At 47.2% G+C, this 21,399-nt stretch overlaps 1 protein-coding gene across 2 annotated transcripts in view; it reads right to left on the minus strand.

The window, feature by feature from the left end:
• Positions 1-21,399, minus strand: part of LOC149462960 (NACHT, LRR and PYD domains-containing protein 6-like) — a 580,167-nt gene that overhangs the window by 436,849 nt on the left and 121,919 nt on the right. For both annotated transcript variants that reach the window (XM_089676106.1, XM_089676107.1), the window contains exons 2-3: positions 14,928-14,995; positions 13,612-13,914 (exon numbers count right to left, since the gene is read on the minus strand). In XM_089676106.1, coding sequence (XP_089532232.1) covers positions 13,612-13,914; positions 14,928-14,964 — 340 coding nt within the window. In that variant the 5' untranslated portion in view covers positions 14,965-14,995. The remainder of the gene's footprint in view (positions 1-13,611; positions 13,915-14,927; positions 14,996-21,399) is intronic.

Raw genomic sequence — 21,399 nt, forward strand, 5'->3', positions numbered from 1 at the left:
GCAGGAATTTGGGGTTACCCATCAAGAAAGAGTTGCCAAACTAGAAAGCATAGTGGATAGGCAACAGGGAGAGATTCAGACTCTGCAGAGACAACTGCTGAACCGAGATGATCCTAGTTCACATTTGACCCAGCCCCAACCATCTAAGTTTAATCGAGACCGCCTCCACTACAGGGATTTCCTTAATCAATGTAATATATATTTCCAAATGTACCCTGCTGTGTTTCCTTCAGAGAAAAAGAAGGTAATGTTTATTATTGGGCTTCTGACTGGGGAAGCTCTAGTTTGGTCCTCCCCTTGTATTGAACATGACAATGGCACACTGAATAATCTAGATACCTTTTTGACCACAATGAATCAGGTTTTTGATGACCCCAACCGTTGTGCTACTGCCGAAGCAAAGTTGCATAGTCTGCTGCAGGGTAAATGCTCGGTCGCTGAATACACAGTTGAATTCAGAAGTTGGATCACAGATACCACTTGGAACTCTACAGCACAAAAAAGCCAGTTCTGCCAAGGGCTTTCTGAACAGGTAAAGGATGAGCTTGCCAGAGTAGATATTCCTAATGATCTTGATGAATTCATCCAATTGCGTATCCGAATCGATCAAAGACTTACAGAAAGGAGGAAGGAGAGGCTGGGAATGTTTGAAAGTAATAGGGGCATGCATCTCTCTGCTAGTCCATTTGTTCAGCAGGATTCAAGAGTCTCTCTGGGTTCTAACACTCCTGGGCCTATGCAGGTTGATGCGATCAAGAGATCCATTTCCATTCATGTGAAAGAGAGAGAAGACGTTCAGAGAACTTGTGTCTATATTGTGAGGATTCTGGTCATTATGCAATTAATTTCCCTAACAAGGTTAAAAGAACTATTGCTGTGACTGATGTGATTGAGCCTGAACACATAAACTCCATAAGCCAGTCTGTTTCCCCACTGATTCCTGAAGAGAATAAAGTGAACTCTCTACTCTCTCATTTTGTCACCATTAAACTTGTATCTGAGGGCCGTGAAATCTCCTGCTCAGCTACGCTGGACTTCGGGGCGGGGGGGAACTTTATGGATATAGAGTTTGCCAACAGCAATAATATTCAAGCAAGAAATACATTTACCCCTATTGATATGGAGACAGTTGATGGGTCACCCTTATCTTCAGGACCTGTTACCCATAAAACGGTTCCCCTGGTACTGTTGTTTGAGGCTGACCATTGTGAGACCATCAGCTTTCAGCTGATTACGTCACCCAAGTGTCCCATCATCCTGGGCATTCCTTGGTTCTCCACTCACAATCCTGCCATCAACTGGGGAGCACGGACTATAAATTTTACATCCCCCAACCGTGAAAAATATTGAAAGAAACTTTGCCAACCAAGTTTGTCACCGGCCAAGGAATCGCAAAGTGATGTAGTGGCTATCCAGTCATATGACAACTTGCCCACACAATACAATGGAGTTCCGGGATGTCTGTGACAAGAAAAATGCTGCTCAATTACCTATTCATCGCCCATATGATTGTCTCATTGAGCTGCTCCCAGGGGCGGAAATACCCTTTTGCTGCCTTTTCAATCTGTCGGAACCTGAATTAAAAATACTCAGGGTGTGGATCGATGAGAATTTAGAGAAGAGCTTTATTAGACGCTGAACTTCTCCTTCAGGAGCAGCCCTGTTCTTCATTGAAAAGAGACTCCACCTTGCGTCCATGCATTGACTACAGAGACATGAATAAAATCACTATTAAAAACCGCTATCCATTACCCTTGATCTCTAAAATTTGTAATTGCTTATCTGGGTGATATCCTTATCTTTTTCGATAATTGGGAGGCGCACCGAAACATGTTTGCACCGTCTTTGAAAGATTAAGGAAGAATAGACTTTACATTAAATTGGAAAAATGCGAGTTTGAACAAACCCAGATCCAGTTCTTAGGCTATATCATTTCTCTATAGGGAGTGAGCATGGATCCCGTGATGATCAAAGCAGTGGTAGATTGGTCAGCCCCTGGAAATGTTAAATAAATTCAACATTTCGTCGGGTTTGCCAAATTCTACAGAAAATTTATAAGAAACTTTTCTACAGTGATAGCTCCAATTACACAGCTGACAAAGAAAGGGGTACCCTTTGTGTGGACCTCTGAGGCACAAGCTGCGTTTGAAAATCTGAAAACTCTTTTCACTACTGCACCAAATTTGGTACATCCCGATCCTGAACTACCCTTTATATTATTAATATACAGTATTTATAAAGCGCCAATAGTTCGCTCAGCGCTGTACATTACAAAGGGGGACAGAACAAGCGACAGTATAACAATACAATGTGAAACACGAGGGGTTTGAGGGTCCTGCGCCTTTGAGTGTACAATCTAGGAGGGAGGGGATAATGGTACAGGAGGAGATAGCTGTGGGGGATGGAGTGGTAGGAAGAGTGGAGGAGGTCGCCAATTAGCAGGAGGTGGGGTAGGCTTCCCTGAAGAGGTGGGTTTTCAGGGTGCGCCTAAAGGAGAGGAGAGTAGGCGATAGTCTGTAGGATGGAGAAATCCTGGAGGCGGGCATGGGAGGAGGAGGCCAGGGAACTAGAGCGAAGGAGGTCTTATGAGGAGCGGAGTGTGCATGTTGGGTGGTACTTGGATATTAGGTCGGTGATGTAATTTGGGGCAGTACGGTGGACGGCTTTGTACGTCAGTGTTAGGATTTTGAATTTGATCCGTTGTGCTATCGGAAGCCAGTGGAGGGATTGGCAGAAGGGGGTGGCGGAAATGGAGCGGTTGGTAAGGTGAATGAGTCTGGCTGCCGTATTCAGGATTGACTGAAGCGGGGATAGCCTGTGGCGAGGCAGGCCAGTGAGGAGGGAGTTGCAATAATCGAGTCATGATATGATAAGTTGTTTAGTGGTTTCTGGGGTTAGGACCATGCAGATTTTGGCAATGCTGCAGAGGTAGAGTCTGCATGAGTTTGTTTGTGATTGGACTTGGGGCTGGAAGGATAGGTTGGAGTCCAGAATGACACCAAGTACTCTGGCCTGCGGGGCGGGCCTGATAGTGGCATTGTTGGATGTGATGGAGAAGTCAATGGGGGTGGTGTGCGGGCTGGGGGGAAGACTAGGACCTTGGTTTTGGAGAGGTTCAGTTTAAGGAAGTGGAGCGACATCCAGTCTGATATGTCGTTTAGTAGGTTTGTGATTCGGGCGGAGACTGAGGGGGTGAGGTGAGGGGTTGAGAGAGAGATTTGTGTGTCGTCGGCATAGAAGTGGTAGTTGAAGCCGTGAGAGTGTATGAGTTGGCCAAGGGAAGAGGTGTAGATGGAGAAGAGAAGGGGCCCAAGGGCGGAGCCTTGAGGGACCCCAACAGAGAGGGGGAGTGAGGGGGAGGTGGTAGTGTTATAGGTAACGCTGAAAGAGCGTTGTGACAGGTAGGATGAGAGCCAGGAGAGAACAGAATCTCTGAGGCTAAGGGAGTGTAGTTTTTTGAGGAGGAGGGGGTGGTCGACTGTGTCGAAGCCTGCGGAGAGGTCGAGGAGTAGGAGCACTGAATATTGGCCATTAGCTTTGATGGTTAGCAGGTCGTTGGAGAGTTTGAGTAAGGCAGTTTCGGTGGAGTGTAGGGGACGGAAGCCGGACTGTAGGGGATCGAGGAGGTTGTTGCCGGTGAGGTGAGAGCTTAGGCGGGTGTAGACGAGGCGCTCGAGGAGTTTAGATGTAAATGGGAGCAGGGAGATGGGTCTGAGGTTGTTCGGGTCATTGGGGTCTAGGGAGGGCTTTTTTAGTATGGGAGTGATGTGCGCATGCTTCAGAGGGGAGGGGAATGCGGTGGAAGAGAGGGAGAGATTAAAGATGTGGGTGAGGGAGCGTAGGATGGAGGGGGCGGGAAGTTGCAGGAGTTGTGAGGGGATAGGATCGAGGGGCAGGTGGTGAGGCGGGCATCAGAAAAGACCTTGGTGACCTCCTCGATGGTAGTAAGGTCGAAGGTGTAGAGTGTTGAGGGGGCTTCAGTGTGAGGAATGTTAGGTGGGGTGGAGGTCAGGGCAGTGGTTAGGCCGAGGGAGAGGGTGATGAGGGGGTAGCTGTAAGAGAGGGGACGGGTTTGGAGGGGGTTTGAGCAGCAGCGATGTCCCTGCGAAATGTGTCAATCTTGTTTTTGAAGTGATTGGCAATTTTAAGGGCGGTGAGTGAGGTGCTGGGTGGAGGTGGGGGTGGAGAGAGTAGGGAGTTAAAGGTGGAAAAGAGTAGGCGAGGAGTGGAGGAGAGGGCCTTGAGGGTCAGGAAGTAAGCTTGTTTGGCAGCATGGAAGGAGGAAATGTAGGCGTGGAAGGCAGATTGATAGCATGTGAAGGCTAGTTGGGATTTGGTTTTGCGCCATAAATGCTCCAGGGCACGACTGTGTCATTTTAGAGTTTTGGTGTGATCAGTCTGCCAGGGCTGGAGCGGTTGGAGTCTGATGTTTTGTGTGGTTAAAGGCGCTAGTGAATCAAGGGTAGTTGACAGTGAGTTGTTATAGGCAGTCATAGCCAGGTCGGGGCAGGACAGATGGAGGATGCTGTCGTGGAGTTGATCGGCTGCAGAGTGGAGGGGGGCAGAGTTCAGGTTGCAGAGGTTACGGCTGGTAGTAGTGTGACATTTGGAGGGGTAGGCGTTAGAGGACTAGGGGATAGAGAAGGTAATAAAGTTGTGGTCAGAGAGAGGGAAGGGGGTGTTTGTGAGGTTGTAGGGAGTGCAGAGGTGGGAGAAGACAAGGTCCAGGATATTTCCATAGGAGTGGGTGGTGGATTGTGTGCACTGTAAGAGTCAAAGGAGGAGGTTAAGTGTAGGAGATGGGATGTGGCCGGGTTGTCGATGTTGACAGGGATGTTGAAATCCCCAAGGATGATGGTGGGCAGCTCGGAGGAGAGAAAGAAGGGTAGCCAGGAGGAAAAGTCATCAAGGAAGTGGGATACGGGTCCAGGAGGCTAGTAGATTACAATGATCTTCAGGGGGGTTGGGGAGAATAGTTGGATACAATGGGCCTCGAAGGAAGAGAAGGATAGAGAGGGGGGGTTTGGGAGGACTCGGAAGGTGCTCTATGGTGACAGGCAGGGGAGGACTGACCATTTGGAAACTCGGGCACTGCCCGAGGGCCCGGGGTCAGTAGGGGGCCCCATGAGATGCCCCTGGTACCTTTTTCATAGGCTTTTTTGAGTTTGGGCAAGGAAACAGGGGCCCCATGATCCCCTATTGCCCGGGGACCCCATGAGTTGTCAGTCCGCCCCTGGTGACAGGAGCAGACCAACCCCATCACCTTTATGACCGTTGGGTCTGGGTGAGCGGGTCCAGATGAGACCTCCATAGGAGAGTGCAGCAGGGGAGGTAGAGTCAGTAGCCTGGATCCAGGTTTCCGTGATCGCTAGGAGGTTTTTTTTTTTTTAAACAAAGCTTTATTTGAATTTTTCAAATTACATAAACTCAGCGGATGAAACACTCCAAAGATGCTTCTTGGCAACAAAGTAACCTTTTTTTTTTTAACAGTACTGATAGATTGACCAATATGAGCAATACAAAATGTTGCATAGAAAACTGATCAGAAAGATTCACGATATGTCAGCAGTTAGAGCCTCTGAACAGAAACTCTGAAGGCAAATGAGACAAAAGATGGGAGGCATTGTAAGTCAGTATAGAGTGTAGGGAATGTGTAGTGGTAAGCTATGATATATATCCAAAGATAAGAAGGTCAGGCAATACCACTAAACTTTGAATGGGAACTGGGGTGCTTAGAGTATGTCAGTTATCATGCGTAAGACATGAATGTTGAAGTAGGAAAGAAGCGTATGTAGAGGAGATAATCAAAGAAGAAGGATCAGGGAGATAGGTAGATCTATTCAGAAGGAGAAAAAGGTTGAGAAGGAAGCTAGTATGGAGAAAAGATGGAGAAAAAGATGGAGAAGAAAGAAAAAAAAAAAGAAAGAGGTGGGAAAATGATGTTGGAACGGGCCAGAGGATCCCCTCCCAGGAAGTCGTTAAGAATATTTGGTGATGAGCCAAGCACTGTGGTTTGAGAGAAAAATAGAGCTAGAGACGACTCCCTGTAACAAAAAGTGATATACGTGTTGTGAGCCCTCGCTGATTAAGGGTGGGAGGAGAAGTTATAAAAGAATGTGCGATGAAGATGAAGTATAAAGAAAATGATAAAGGAAGTAGATGAAAGAAAATGTGGCTTGGTTGCCTAGGTTGGCTAGAAGCGGTGTGAGAGCAGCAACAAACGAGTATTGTAAATGTTTTAGATATAGACATGCACACCTTAAACCCTCATAAATCAAAACAATAAGTCTGGGTTTACTGGATCATGTTTCCAGATTGGGGCATCACAGAAGAGCCATGAAGAAAAAACTGAAGCTCTGTGGTTGGAAAGGATTTTTGAACATAGAGTCTCCATTTTCGATTATATTGATCCTCACTGTGCTGGAGGGATGAGGTGAGAAAGTTAAGCTGGTCCAGACGAAGAAGTGCATTAAGAGCTGACTTGACATCCGAGATATTAGGAGGACTGTTGGAGACCCACTTTTTCAATATGGCTCTCCTCGCGACCATCAGGCAAGAGGACAGCCACGGTTTTGTGGCTCGGAGAATGGCAAGCTGAAGTGGATGAGCCCCTGTGGAGATTGATTCCAAGTTGCCGAAGAGAAGAGGTAAAGGGTCCCTTGGTAGTTGTAGAGAAGTGATGAAGGCGATATAGCTGAGTAGTTGGGACCAAAAAGTAGATATTAGTTGGCAATCCCAAAATCTGTGTTTTAGCGAAGGTTTATAGTGTCCACACAAAGGGCAAGTAGAGACCGAGGGATTCCCACGGACATATAGGCATGGCATATAGGCATGGTGCATTAACTTTAATTGTTGCTCCCGCCAGAACTCATTGGAGTTGAAGGCACAGGTATTGTTGAAACCAGTGAGGATTTGATCCATTGAGAGTGTATTGTCAAAGTCTCTGATCCAAGGAGAAGTAGGAGTGGATGCCTCTAGAGGGTGCACATAATGTAGATTTAATGGTCCATAAATGTGGGATATCTTGTATTTCCGATTTCTAACTAAAATATCTATGAATGAGGAACGGAAGCGACTAGATTTAACCAATGTTATCTTGTTCACATAATTACAAACTTGCAAAACATACAGAAAATGATGAGGCGGTAGATTGAAAGAAGTTGAAATCTGAGAAAAAGATAAAGGAAAGCCAGAGGCCGTATCGTATAATTGGCTAACTAGTTTGAGGTCCCTTTCCAACCATAAATCATAAGCTGCGTGTTGTTGAGGGACAGAAAAAGCAGGATTACGATGTATGGGGAGGAAACGGGAAACCCATGGGGATACGCCTAATTTACGTCTGATCTCCCTCCATGCGATAAGGGTATCACGGATGAGTGGATTATATTTTAAGTGTGGAGGGAGTGAGTTAGGGTTTGAATGTAAAAGGGCTGCAAGATCAAAAGGATGGGCCATGGCAGATTCTATTTGCAGATTAGAATAGTTGGAGGATTTGGTCAGCCAATCTATACACACCCGTAAGATGCATGAGAGATTATATACTCTGATATTTGGAAGACCAATTCCCCCCTCACATCTAGGCAGATATAGCTTAGGCAGGGCAATGCGTGACCGACGTCCTTTCCAAATAAATGTAGAGAGCGCTTTGTTTAGTCTAAGAATGTCCGTATGTTTAAGTAGTAGAGGAATGGTCTGAAGAGGGTATAACAATTTCGGGAAGCTCACCATCTTGAAGAGGTGGGCTCTCCCTACAAGTGACAATGGTAACTCTTTCCATACCTCTAGTTCGCCTATAATTTTTTGAATTGTTGGTGAAAAATTGAGCGAGTAGAGGGAAGAGGCCAGTTTTCCAATTTTGATTCCTAAGTATGTAATATGATGAGGAGCAATTTTGAAATGAGAATTATGAGCCCATGAGGGAGTGCGTGCATGGAATAAGGGAAGGACTTCGCTTTTCGTGAAGTTAATACGAAGACCCGAACAGTGCCTGAAGGCTGTGAAAATATCCTGTATATAAGGCAGGTCATGAGTTGGGTTGGCAGTGAAAATTAAAATGTCATCGGCAAACAAGGCTAAACGTAGATCTTGTTGAGCTATTTGGACTCCGTGCAGCTGTGAGTGGAACAGAAGGAAGCGGGCTAAGGGTTCTAGGGCCAAATTGAAGAGCAAGGGGGATAGGGGGCACCCTTGTCTTGTTCCTTTATGCAGTTTAATAGGGGTAGATGTGTGTCCTGCAGCAACCACCTGTGCTGTAGGAGCTGAGTACATAGCTTGGAGTACATGAGTGAAAGGGCCTGAGAAGCCAAATCTATGTAAAACCATCTGCAGCCACTGAAAGTTAACATTATCGAAGGCCTTTTCAGCATCAAGAGAGATTATCGCTAGATCTAGGTGAGGATTGATTTTAGCATGATTTAACACTGCTAGTACTTTGCGGATGTTTGAGGCAGCAGAGCGTCCTTGTATGAAGCCCGCTTGAGAGGGATGAATGATGGAAGGTAAAACAATAGCTAAACGATTTGCGATAATTTTCGATAGAATTTTGGCATCTAAATTTAGAAGGGAGATCGGCCTATAGGAACCTGGGTCAGACGGATCTTTGTCTTTCTTTGCTATCAATTTTATATGTGCCTGAAAGGCAGACGGAAGATAGGCACCCCCTTCTTGTATAGAGCAGTAAACTGATTGCAGGGTAGGAGAAAGGGTTGTAGCCATGAGTTTATAGAACTCAGAAGTGTATCCGTCTGGGCCAGGGGCTTTACCATTAGCTAGAGTTTTTATAGCGGATTGAATATCGGATTGAGATATAGGAGCATTAAGAGATTGGAGTGCTACGAGATCGATTTGAGGAAGAGCAATGCCGTCTAGAAAAGACAAAGCCTTTGATTGGTCAATAGGGTCGGGGCCATATAGTTTAGTGTAGAAACTTTCCAATATGGAAACAATTTCTTCAGGGGAGTGTTTCAATATACCCTGAGAGTCTTTGAGGGAGGTAAATTGTGTAGGAGTAAACGGTTTACGGCACAAGCGAGCCAGGAGTCTGCCCGGCTTGTTGCCAAACTTATGATACTGTAAGTCGAGATGTGATTGGTGCATGGATTCTTGTGCTGATGCCCATGTTTCGAATTGGTGTTTTGCCTCTAGCCAAGCTTTCCTGTGTTCATGTGTGTTGGAGTCAGCCAAATTTTTTTGCGTCTGTCGGAGTCGGTTACTAGCTTCTGTGTATTTTAGAGCGACCTTTTTTCTATACGCAGATGTAAAGGCGATGATTTTACCCCGTAAAACCGCCTTTCCTGTTTCCCAAAATAGGTTAGGATTGGATAAGTGAGCTGCATTGGTGATCTGGAAGTCTGCCCAAGTATCTTGGAGTTGACGTAACACCTCCTGGTTATTTGCTAAGAAAGAAGGAAAGCGCCACGTTTTGTGAGATTGTGTGTTGTGGAGATAGTTGAGGGTTATGGATATGGGAGAATGGTCCGAAATAACTATGTCATGTATATCTGAGGAAGATGCGTATTGCAAAGCAATAGAATTGCAAAAAAAATAGTCTATTCTGGAAAGCGAATGTTGTACCGGAGAAAAGAAGGTGAATTCCTTCCCATCTGGGTGGGCTAAACGCCAGATGTCTGTTAGTTGCATTGCTTCCGCAAATGTAGACAGTAGTGTGAGTGTTGATTGGGACTCCGCAAGTGGGCGGTGATTGTGTTCTAGTGATTTTGACTTATCTTCATAGGCATTCATAAGTGAGTTGAAGTCCCCTCCGACTACTAAAGGTAGATGTATGTAGGCGGACAGCTTTGAGGACAGGTCTTGAAAAAACTGTTTTGAAGGTGAGTTTGGAGCATAAATATTGGTGAGGACCATTGTTTGAGAGCCTACTTTGAGGTGTACCGCTAGGAATCTGCCTGCCTCATCAGTGTTTACCGAGATTATGTCAGGTGCGAGCTTTTTGTGAATCAGAATGAGCACACCTGCTTTATTATTGAGTGAGGGAGAACCTATAACGTGTCCTACCCAAAGTTTCTTCATACGAACAAAGTCAGATTGGCCTAAATGCGTTTCTTGGAGTAATGCAACATCTGCTCTAAGTCGGCGAAGATGGCGAAGAATAGCCATTCGTTTATGAGGTGATCTTAAGCCCTTGACATTCCAAGAATAAATACGAATCATTAGGTCACATGATATGAGGTGAATACAAAGGTAGTGGACTTACAGTTTTGTAGGGTGGAGCCAGCTATCCGCCCATTACCGCCCAATCTCTGAAGAAGTATGGTCGACTCCCAAGGAAGGGGTGATTCTCCAGAAAAATGTAAGGAAGGAGAGCAGAAGAAGGGAGAGAGAGAGTGGAACATGGTGGCCCAACTGGGGCCTATCAGAAGAGCAAAACAAACAAAAAACCATAACAGTGTATTGGACTTCACATAAATCTGCATGCTGTCCCTGTACTGCGTGTCCGGGAAATAGCAGAGTAGTGATCTGCAGCAGTGACTCATTGGAGTTGTTGAGAGGGCAGGGGAGCATGACCCCCTTGCCTAAATGGCATCGCCAAAGGGAGAAGAGGCTCAACAAATCGAATGACCAGAGCGGAACTGTGGTCGAGGCAAGGCACAGAGAAGGGATGACACAGTCAGTATATGTATATGCTATCAAGCAAAATGAGAGGAAAGTACCACAGGACCAACTGACTTATTGCTTTCTAACAACTGATATAGCTATCTGTGGACTGAAGATGATAGCTAAAGGCACAAGAAACTTAAATTCAGTTAAACAAGGCAGGTGGTCCAATTCGTGGGGTAAACCGTATAGCGCCTGAGAGAGTGCGCCAGCTCAGGATTGGCGAGATTTAGAGGGAGCAAAGTTAGTACATGGGCGTTTCGGTGGATCTTTGCGAGGGCTTCGCTGATCTCTAGGGCCCGAGTTGCGAGGGTGAGGAGACGGCACACCATCCGTAGCCATCAAAGAATCTTGTAAATATTGAGCGGCTTCTTCAGGGTGGATGAAAGACTTTGTATCACCCGAAGGTGTAGTAAAGCGGAGAGTAGCCGGATAAGCCAGGGTGAATTTGTAGCCCCTTTGCTGGAGCGTGGCACATATTTCCTGAAAGGCCTTACGTTTGCGGGATACTTCTTGCGAGTAATCGGCAAATAGGAGTAATTTGTGACCGTCTACTTGTAGGGATCGAGAATTGCGGAAAGAATTAAGAATAGCCACTCGATCAGCGTAGTTGAGATACTTGACTATCACCGATCGCGGTGTACGGCGGTCATTCGAAGGCGGCCCCAGGCGATGAGCTCTCTCGACCTGACACAAAGTGGTTAGACCTAGAGCTGAGGGTATACGTGTGGAGCATAATTCTGGAAGCACCCCGGTGGAAAATGATTCTGGAAGGCCCACTATGCGCAGATTATTTCTGCGTGAGCGATTTTCTAAATCATCCAGCTTGTCTAGGATGGATTGGTGCGTAGGATTGGTTTGAAGTGCACCTGAGCGCAGTGAGTGAACATCGTCCTCCAAATCTGACAGACGCTGTTCCACTTCAGTTAAACGTTTACTATGATCACCTATGTCTTTTCTGATCTGTTCAATGCCTGTGGCCACTGCATGATCCACGGCTTGTGTGATTGTGGGCAGTAGAATGGCAGCAACTGCTTGTGCAATCTGGTCATATATTTCTGTGGAACTACAGGTGCCAGGAGTAGAGGTCAGGGCTGGTATAACATTATCACTGTGTGCAGGGAGGGTGTGTACATCTGCACCAGCGTGTGTAACAGCCTCTGTGCCTGTGTCCATTGAGATATTATGGGCGGCGGCCATCTTGGCTGCAGAAGGGGGAGAGCCGCATCCCTCTCCCCTCGTGGTGGGACCTGAGCCCTGTGGATTCGGCAGGAGGAATCGCTCCATGCCGAAGGGACCGAGGATCGTGCGGGGGGGCCAGTGGGGAGCTCCTGAAGCAGCTGACAGGAGTCCCCTGCGCAGAATGCCGGCTTTATATGCGGGGATCCCGGGAGCCGCGGGTCTCACCTCCTCACAGCATCAGCGCCGGAACCGGAAGTGGTAAGACGCTTCTGAAGTTGTTTGTTGTTCAGGAGCAGCTTGACAAGAGGAATACGACATTTGAAGCCCATGTCCAGGATCCGTATGTGTGTGGTGGCTCTTGATGCACTGACTCCAGCCTCCGTCCACTCCTTGTGAAAGTCCCCAACACTTTTGAATGGCCTTTTCCTGACAATCCTCTCCAGGCTGCAGTCATCCCTGTTGCTTGTGCACATTTTTCTTCCACACTTTTCCCTTCCACATAACTTTCTATTAATGTGCTTTGAAACAGCACTTTGGGAACATCCAATGTCTTTTGCAATTACCTTTTGTTGCTTTCCCTCCTTATGGAGGGTGTCAGTGATGGTGTCAGCTCAGCAGTCTTTCCCATCATTGTGATTCCTACTGAACCAGACTGAGAGACCATTAAAAGGCTCAGGAACCCTTTGCAGGTGTTATGGCTTAATTAGCTGATTAGAGTGGGACACTTTGAGCCGAGAATATTGCACCTTTTCACAATATTCTCATTTTCTGAGATTGTGGATTTGGGGTTTTCATGAGCTGTAAGCCATAATGATCACAATGATGACAAATCACGGCTTGAACTATCTTGCTTTGCATGTAATGAGTCTCATATATTAGTTTCACCTTTTAAGTTGCTGCACTGAAATAAATGAACTTTTGTACGATATTCTAATTTCTCGAGTTTCACCTGTATATAATGGGTCCTGTATGTATACAATGTATGATATAATGGATCCTGTATGTATACAATGTATGATATAATGGATCCTGTATGTATACAATATATTATATAATGGATCCTGTATGTATACAATATATTATATAATGGATCCTGTATGTATACAATGTATGATATAATGGATCCTGTATGTATACAATGTATTATATAATGGATCCTGTATGTATACAATGTATGATATAATGGATCCCATCTGTATACAATGTATTATATAATATATCCTGTATGTATACAATGGATCCTGTATGTTTCTTTCCCTCCATTCATAAAGAAATAAAACAGAGGTGGGCTGCACAATGCCGGATAAATTTGTTTGCCAATCAGAGGCTGTCACAGCGATCAGGTGATTGGGAAGTGGGAATCCTGGGTCCCGATCATTAGTACGATACCCGGGGGTCTTATTGAGATCCTAGTTTCTGTGTGGCGCTCCCAGCACAAAGAGGTACACAGATATGGGGCCCCCACAGGGGCGGACTGACAACTCATGGGGCCCCGGGCAAAAGGAGATCATGGGGCCTGTGTCCTTGCTCAAACTCAAAAAAGCCTATGAAAAAGGTACCAGGGGCATCTCATGGGGCCCCATACTGACCCCGGGCCCTCGGCAGTTTCCAAATGGTCAGTCCGCCCCTGGGCACCCAGGATAAAGACCCACTTCTATGAGGCCCTATATGTGCGCACTGTCAGCGGGAAAGGGTTCATCCAGTTGGAAGCTCCTGACTGGTCACTGGCTTTCCATGGATGACATTCCTAGTTCTTCCTCACACAGATATTGATCAGGAATTGGTAGGAAATGGTCATTATAGATGGGAACTCACCATTCTTGGCTCTCCTCTCCTGGAGGTCATTTGCAGGTCCCATCAGACCAATTAGTGCAAAGACTTCAATGGTGACATCCAGAGCCCCTTCTTCTCCATATGTGTCTACCAGGATGTTCTTGGTGGAGATGCAGTCAGCATTTTCTAGTCTTCCTCGGGGGATGGGACGTTTATCTTTACAGGAGAAATCAGACAATTTGTCCCTAAATCTCTTGAAGTCACATCCTTTCAGATCCTCCAGAGAATATATGAGAAGATCCCTGGGGGTTTGTTTCCACTTTCCTCCAATATCAGGAGCCGACCCTGCAGAGATGACAATCAGCAACCATAAACATTAATCCTGATTGGATGATTTCTGACACATGACAGCTGATAAGTCTGTACTGGCAGCTGGTAATGCTATAAAGAGCATATAGAAGAGGAAGGAAATTCCCCCCCAATATGTCTATATGTACATTCCTATGGAGGGATTGGCTTCTCTGTGATAATCTCACATGACATCTTCCAGGATGGTGTGTTACCTCTCAGATGGATGAATATTGAATGCAAAAACCTAGGGGTCTATTTATAAAAAAAGAGATCACCTTCATGAATAATCCCCATAATATGTCAAATATTTCCTTTCATCATCAGCTCCATCTAGTGGCCATAATGTCATATCTTACTAGTTGAGGTATTTCAAGAAAAATACGGTTTATGGCCAATAGATGGAGCTGATGATCATAGGAAGTAACCTATTAGACACATTGTGGAGATTATTAGTGATGGCTGTGCAAATGACACAAACTCATAATACATATTTTATATACCTCCTCATGTATATGTAGGGGTGACCATTTTAAACATCACGTTTATTTGTTTGATAGTAAATTAAAAAAAACTATAAATCCTGTAAAAAATGTTACCCCTATAAAATGATGTGTCTGATCAGTGTGAACTAAGAACGATTACCCCCAAATCTCCCAGCAGTATGTGTCATCTACCACAGGGCTGTGTCCTCCTTAGGATTATAGACAAAGGATTCCTCCGACCACTGCACAGCTAACCATACAATTTGGGGTCATCCAGCCATTATGGATCACTGGGCCATCTCAGAAGATCATTTCCATCAATGATAAATACAATCTGAAGACACAGGAATGTGATTGTGGAATTGATGGAATCTTCTGAACTCTTCTAATGGGAGGACTGACCAGATGTCTACAGGAAATGTCCTGACTACAGAGACAGAGGACATCCTATCATCTAATTCCAATCTCTGGAGATGTGAGATGGAGGAAACCATTGGAAAGGATTGTCAGGATCAGCAGTCATACCTTGTGAAGAGGAGGATTTGGAGGAAGAGGTCCCCATGACATCAGGAGATGACCCGAAATGACATCACCTGGAAGGAGCACAAACAATCATAAACTCATTTGTGTTGCGATGAACAGAACCAATAAGGATTTTGTTTTCTTATGTGAATAACAACGATTGGCCACCTGGTTGTCCAATCAGAGAAAATCCGAATTGGATGGACTTCTGTCATTTACAACCCATAAGTCTGAAGGTCAATCAGACCCTTCATCCTGGCATTCATCTGATTGGTATATCGGGTCACACAGGAATTTTACCCTGTTTAGGTGTCAAGGTCCTACCTTTCCTCAGAGCTTGTGCTGCTCCATGTGCTGGCATCCATCTTAGGTTTCTGCAAAGCATGGTGGGAACCTTTATGCCTTCAGGCTTTTGCGGCTCCTCCTCAGAAGGGTGTGGCTGATCACATTTAAACTTGCTGTCTGCAAGTGCTCTCTGCATTCGTGTCCTGTATGTTCCCTTGTCGCAAGCTCTTGTTCTGTTCTTGGTGCTCTCCTGGTAACCGATTCGGCTTGGACAAGACTATTCTCTGCTTTAACTCTTTACCTGACCTCCCGTTGCTGAACCCGGCCCGTGACCTGAGTATTCTTTGACTACCATCTAGTACTGTCTGCTCCGTTATTATTGACCTGGCCTGTCTGACTACGCTACACGTGTTCCCATCTAGCTCCCACCAGCTGTATGCCATTGGTGGCAGTCGTTACCGCAGCTGGGGTTACTCGGGGGCTGTGACCTGGTCTCAGGCTGCGTCAAGTCCATCCCCACCATCAGAGGCCCTGGTGAAGGGTAGCCTGGGGCTTAGACTCCGTGCCCTGAGGGACTCTGGTCTGTGGGTAGTGGCTGTCGTCAGTTGCTGTGTGACCTTACCATAGGCCTGCCTGCCCATTCCATCGTTCCTGCCCTGACATTAGGGCCACAATTTATACAGACTGATACTTTTAGGTGTCACCTCCCAAATCTGTGCCATTTATAGCCAAGTGGATCCATGTAGATTCTTCAGGAAGGTCGGTATTTATTGATCATAACAACAGGTTAAGACATCATCATCATGTTTCTTGGCACTTCAGTGGCTTCTTTGTGAGCAAAAGGTGTACAATACATGTCATGACCCCCCTCCCTTGCTCCCTCTCTTCCCCCCTTCCCCATTAGATGTCCCTGCGCCCACACATAGCCCACATAAAGTGGTGTGCTTGGGGCTAGGCAGCTGCCTCCTGCGGTGAGTCTCACACTTCTCCTCGGCCGGGCTTGGCAACTACATCGAACTTCCCCCACCGCCCAGAGAATGGGTGACCTCAACAAAGGCCAGTACACCCCAGGGAGTCTACAGTGTTCACCCACTTGTCTCTTCCTACCCTGAGCAGAGGCAGCGCCACCTGCAAACAGTCCTGATTGATGGGCAAAGTACCACGGGTTTCCGAGACACTGGGGCCTTCCTCACTATCGCTGATCCCCGCGTGGTAAAACTGGAAGCCATGGAACCAGGCCCTTGGGTTCTACATCAAACTAGCAGGTGGTTCCAGGCAGCACATTCCCAGGGCTTCAGTACATCTCGACTATGGATCTGGGGAAATGCACTGCCAGATTGGAGTTATGAGCGGGCTCCCCGCAGATGTCCTGCTTGGAAATGATCTAGGGGAGCTGCAGTGCCAGTACTTCAGGTCTGTGACCAGGTGCCAAGCCAGTTGAAGAGGTCCACCCAGAACCCCCTCCCACCCTGGATCCAGTGAGTGCTCCCAACCCTGACTTAAATACCACTCTGACCTGGGACCGGGAAAAATTTAAAGGGGAACTGGACTATGACCCCATTCTGAGCAGATTTAGGGCCCAGGCTGATGCCGGACCAGTAAGGGAGTGTGGGGAGCAACTCCTTTAGGAGCAAGGACTACTGTACCACCTGATGAACTCAAGATGCCCAGGCCAGTCTCGAACTTCAACTAAACAGCTGATAGTTCCCCAACTGTTTAGGTTCCCGCTGTTCCAGATCGCCCACAACATTCCCTTAGCTGGCCACCTGGGGAAGAGGAGAACAGAAAAAAGACTAACCCAAGTATTTTACTGGCCGGGCATCTCCCAGTCCATTGCTAACTTCTGCCGGACATGTGATCGCCCCAGAGCTCCACTTCATACCCTACCCATCAACAAGGAGCCCTTTCAGAGAGTGGCAGTAGCTATCATTGGCCCTCTGGCCTGCCCCAGTAAGTCAGGGAAAAGGCATATCCTCACTATAGTGGACTACATGACCCGCTACCTGGAAGCTGTAACCCTGTCTTGCATTTCAGCACACAAGGAAGCAGAAGTCCTGGTCACCGTTTTTTTTCTCACGTGGGTTTCCCCAGTGAGATCCTAACTGATCAAGGCACCCAGTTTATGTCAGATGTAATACAATCCCAGTGGCGCACCTGTGGGGTATGGGCCATCCGGACCACCCCATACCACCCCCAGACAAACGGCCTCTGTGAACGCTTTAACGGGACCCTAAAAGGCATGCTGAAATCCTTTGTGGACAGTGAGGCAGACTGGGAAAAACTCCTCCCCCATCTTCTGTTTGCATACCGGGAGGTGCCGCAGGAGTCCACGGGGCTCTCCCCCTTTGAACTGCTATACAGGTGAAAGGTCTGAGGTCTCCTGACCTTTCTGCGGGAGCACTGGGAAGGGAAGGTTGAAGATATGGGCACTACAGTCATATCATATGTACTGGAACTGCGAGAGCGGCTGACCAGACTTTCTGCCGTAGCCCACAGCCACCTCAAAGTGGCTCAGACATGTCAGAAGGTGTAGTATGACCACAGGGCCCATGGATGGGAGTTCACAGAGGGCCAACAAGTTCTCAAGATAGTCCCCCCACCCCCAGAACAAGCTACAGCACACCTGGAAGGACAAACAAGGCCGCACTCTCATCGTGCATTACCGTGGTAAAACACATATTTATTGAATAAAAAAGGATGTATACTCACAAACCAACGTGATTGAAAGCAGTATAAGTGGTCCACAAAAAGTGACAGTGTGAGCAGGGAGGATGTTTGTACCTGCTTCAGCGTTCCTGTCAGCCTCTGTGCCTGTGTCCATTGAGGAGCTGTTATCGGTGGCCATATTGGCTGCAGGAGGGGGAGAGCCGCATCCCTCTCCCCTCATGGTGGGACCAGAGCCGGGCGGCATCGGCAGGAAGAATTGCTCCATGCCAGAGTGATCGGGTATCGTGCGGGGGGGGGGTCAGGGGGGAGTTCCTGTTATAATTCACAGGAGTCCCTGATGCAGAGTGCCAGTGTTATATTCTGGGTTCCCGGGAGCCGCGGGTCTCACCACCTCACAGTATCAGCGCTGGAACTGGAAGTGTCATGGTATTCTTTAAGCATGTTTACATGGACTGTACGCTGCTGCCGATCACGATCGTCCAGGCTAATCACATAACTGGTCTCATCAATTGTGCGGAGGATCTTATAAGGTCCTTCCAGGTGTGAATGCACTCCAAAAGATAAACCAACGAAACCAGCGCTCCATTCTTCATGCAAACCAAGGAAATGCCAGAATGCCAACCGAAGAGGTGCCGCCCTTCTAAGATCGGACCAATGGCAAAAAAAAGTGACATATAGACCCTGATTTACTATTGAGCCTAGGCGCATTTTCGTGGGCGAACGTCTAATTTTTACTAGCGACCGTCTACTTTTACCCCGCTAAGAGATTTACTAAAGAGAAGCGTCAACAAGTAGATGTCCAATCGAATTTACTAACGAGACACAGCCCAGGAATCAGACTCAAAAAGCATGTCTAGCATCATGAAAAATCACTGCAGAGACATGTTCACTTTGAAATTTGCTTTGCCAAATATCAGGACTTCACTTTAAACAATATCTGCCAGTTAAAAAAAAAAATAATGTGTTAAAAAGTTTTTTTTTAAGCAAGTCGACACAGTGAAAAACTAGACGCTCGTGCAGCTTATTTGGCTGATATAAATGCACATGTGCAGAACACATTTTAGACGTTCTCTCTAGGCACTTGCTTTTTAGCCGCTCTTCAATAGTAAATCTCTGGCTGGAGTCCTCTGACAGCCGGCACTCGGTCTCGTCTCCTGTGTGTGGAGTCCTCTGACAACCGACACTCGGTCGCGTCTCCTGTGTGTGGAGTCCTCTGACAGCCGGCACTCGGTCATATCTACTGTGTGTGGAGTCCTCTGACAGCCGGCACTCGGTCACATCTCCTGTGTGTGGAGTCCTCTGACAGCCGGCACTCTGTCTCGTCTCCTGTGTGTGGAGTCCTCTGACAGCTGGCACTCGGTCACGTCTCCTGTGTGTGGAGTCCTCTGACAGCCGACACTCGGTCACATCTACTGTGTGTGGAGTCCTCTGACAGCCGGCACTCGGTCGCGTCTCCTGTGTGTGGAGTCCTCTGACAGCCGACACTCGGTCGCGTCTCCTGTGTGTGGAGTCCTCTGACAGCCGACACTCGGTCACATCTACTGTGTGTGGAGTCCTCTGACAGCCGGCACTCGGTCTCGTCTCCTGTGTGTGGAGTCCTCTGACAGCCGGCACTCGGTCACGTCTCCTGTGTGTGGAGTCCTCTGACAGCCGGCACTCGGTCACGTCTCCTGTGTGTGGAGTCCTCTGACAGCCGGCACTCGGTGGCGTCTCCTGTGTGTGGAGTCCTCTGACAGCCGGCACTCGGTGGTGTCTCCTGTGTGTGGAGTCCTCTGACAGCCGGCACTCGGTGGCGTCTCCTGTGTGTGGAGTCCTCTGACAGCCGGCACTCGGCATATCTTTATGTATTCTAATTTGATTTCCTTAGTTTTATTGATTCTATTTTTGTTTCTTATCCTTTATAATTATTTCTGTAATGATTTTACTTATTTTGAAGGTCTAGATAATATTTATTTTGAGAGCTGAATGTAAAAATAAAGGTCTGCAATAAAAAAAAAAAACAGCATGGGGTCCCCCCTCCCATCCATACCAAGCCCTTTGGGTCTGGTATGGATATTAAGGGGTAACCCCACGCCGAAATTTAAAAAAAAAACAGCGTGGCTCCCCCCCAAAATCCATACCAGACCCTTATCCGAGCATGCAGCCTTTCAGGTCAGGAAAGGGGGGGGGACGAGCGAGCGCCCCCCCCCCTCCTGAACCATACTAGGCCACATGCCCTCAACATGGGGGGGTGCTTTGGGGCAGGGGGGCTCCCCCCCAAAGCACCTTGTACCCATGTTGATGGGGACAAGGGCCTCTTCTCCACAACCCTGGCCGGTGGCTGTGGGGGTCTGCGGGCGGGGGGCTTATCAGAATCTGGAAGCCCCTTTTAACAAGGGGGCCCCCAGATCCCGCCCCCCCACGTGAATGAGTCTGCGGTACATGATACTGCTACTAAGTCACAAAAAAAGCAAAAGTGTGTAAAAAAACACAGTACAGGGTCTGTCACAAGTCCTTTAATAAAACAATGTCCCCCGAAGTAGATCCAACGTCAATCACGGCGACCCGAAAAAAGAAAAAAAAAAAAGGCTCCGCTCTAGACAGAGGCTAGCTGCTTTATGCAGTGAGTCGCTCTCTGACAGTACTTATATAGGTAAGGGGCGGGGCCAGCCAAGGACATCATCCGAGTGACCCCGCCCCATGTCACATGCTTGCTGTCCCCGGCTGGCCCCACCCCTTACCTATATAAGAACTGTCAGACTGTCTCCTGCATAAAGCTGGTTAGCCTCAGTGGAGAGACAGGGTGACAGTTCTTAAATAGGTAAGGGGTGGGGCCAGCCGGGGGACATCATCTGAGTGACCCCACCCCATGTGACATCATTGATGTCACATGGGGTGGGATCACATGCTTGATCCAGCCGGGGACATCATTTGAGTGACCCCACCCCATGTGACATCATTGATGTCACATGGGGTGGGATCACATGCTTAATGTCCCCGGCTGGCCCCGCCCCTTACCTATTTAACCATGGCACCTCCTGCCTGGAGTTTACATGTTCTCCCTGTGCCTGTGTTTCCTCCAGGTACTCTGGATACCTCCCACACTCTAAAGACATGCTGGTAGGTTAATTGGATCCTGTCAAAATTGGTCCTAGTATGTGTATGAATGTAAGTTAGGGCCCTTAGTACGCCCCTTGAGGGGGGGACTGATGTGAATTTACCACATATATATGTAAAGCGCTGTGTAGATTGACAGCACTATATAAGTACCTGAAATAAATATACTAGCACCCCTAACACTTATTTTTGTTAGCTATATAATATGCCCAAATCTTCCTTGTTAGAGCGCACATGTGCAAGTATGTCCAAACTAACCAACCAAAAGCCCCCTATTGCACCACATGACCATGTTATGTACAATGAATAGGTCGTGTTCAATGTCCAGCTAGCTATTCTTCTTCTACAATCCTCTTACCAGTAATACATTTATGCTGACTTTGGGCCTTTACTGCCAAATATATATTTGCGAATGTCATATACACAA

The sequence above is a fragment of the Staurois parvus genome, unplaced genomic scaffold (genome assembly GCF_062004578.1).
Source record: "Staurois parvus isolate SC_StPar_1 unplaced genomic scaffold, SC_StPar_1.0 ptg000164l, whole genome shotgun sequence".
NCBI classification, from domain to species: Eukaryota; Metazoa; Chordata; class Amphibia; order Anura; family Ranidae; genus Staurois; species Staurois parvus.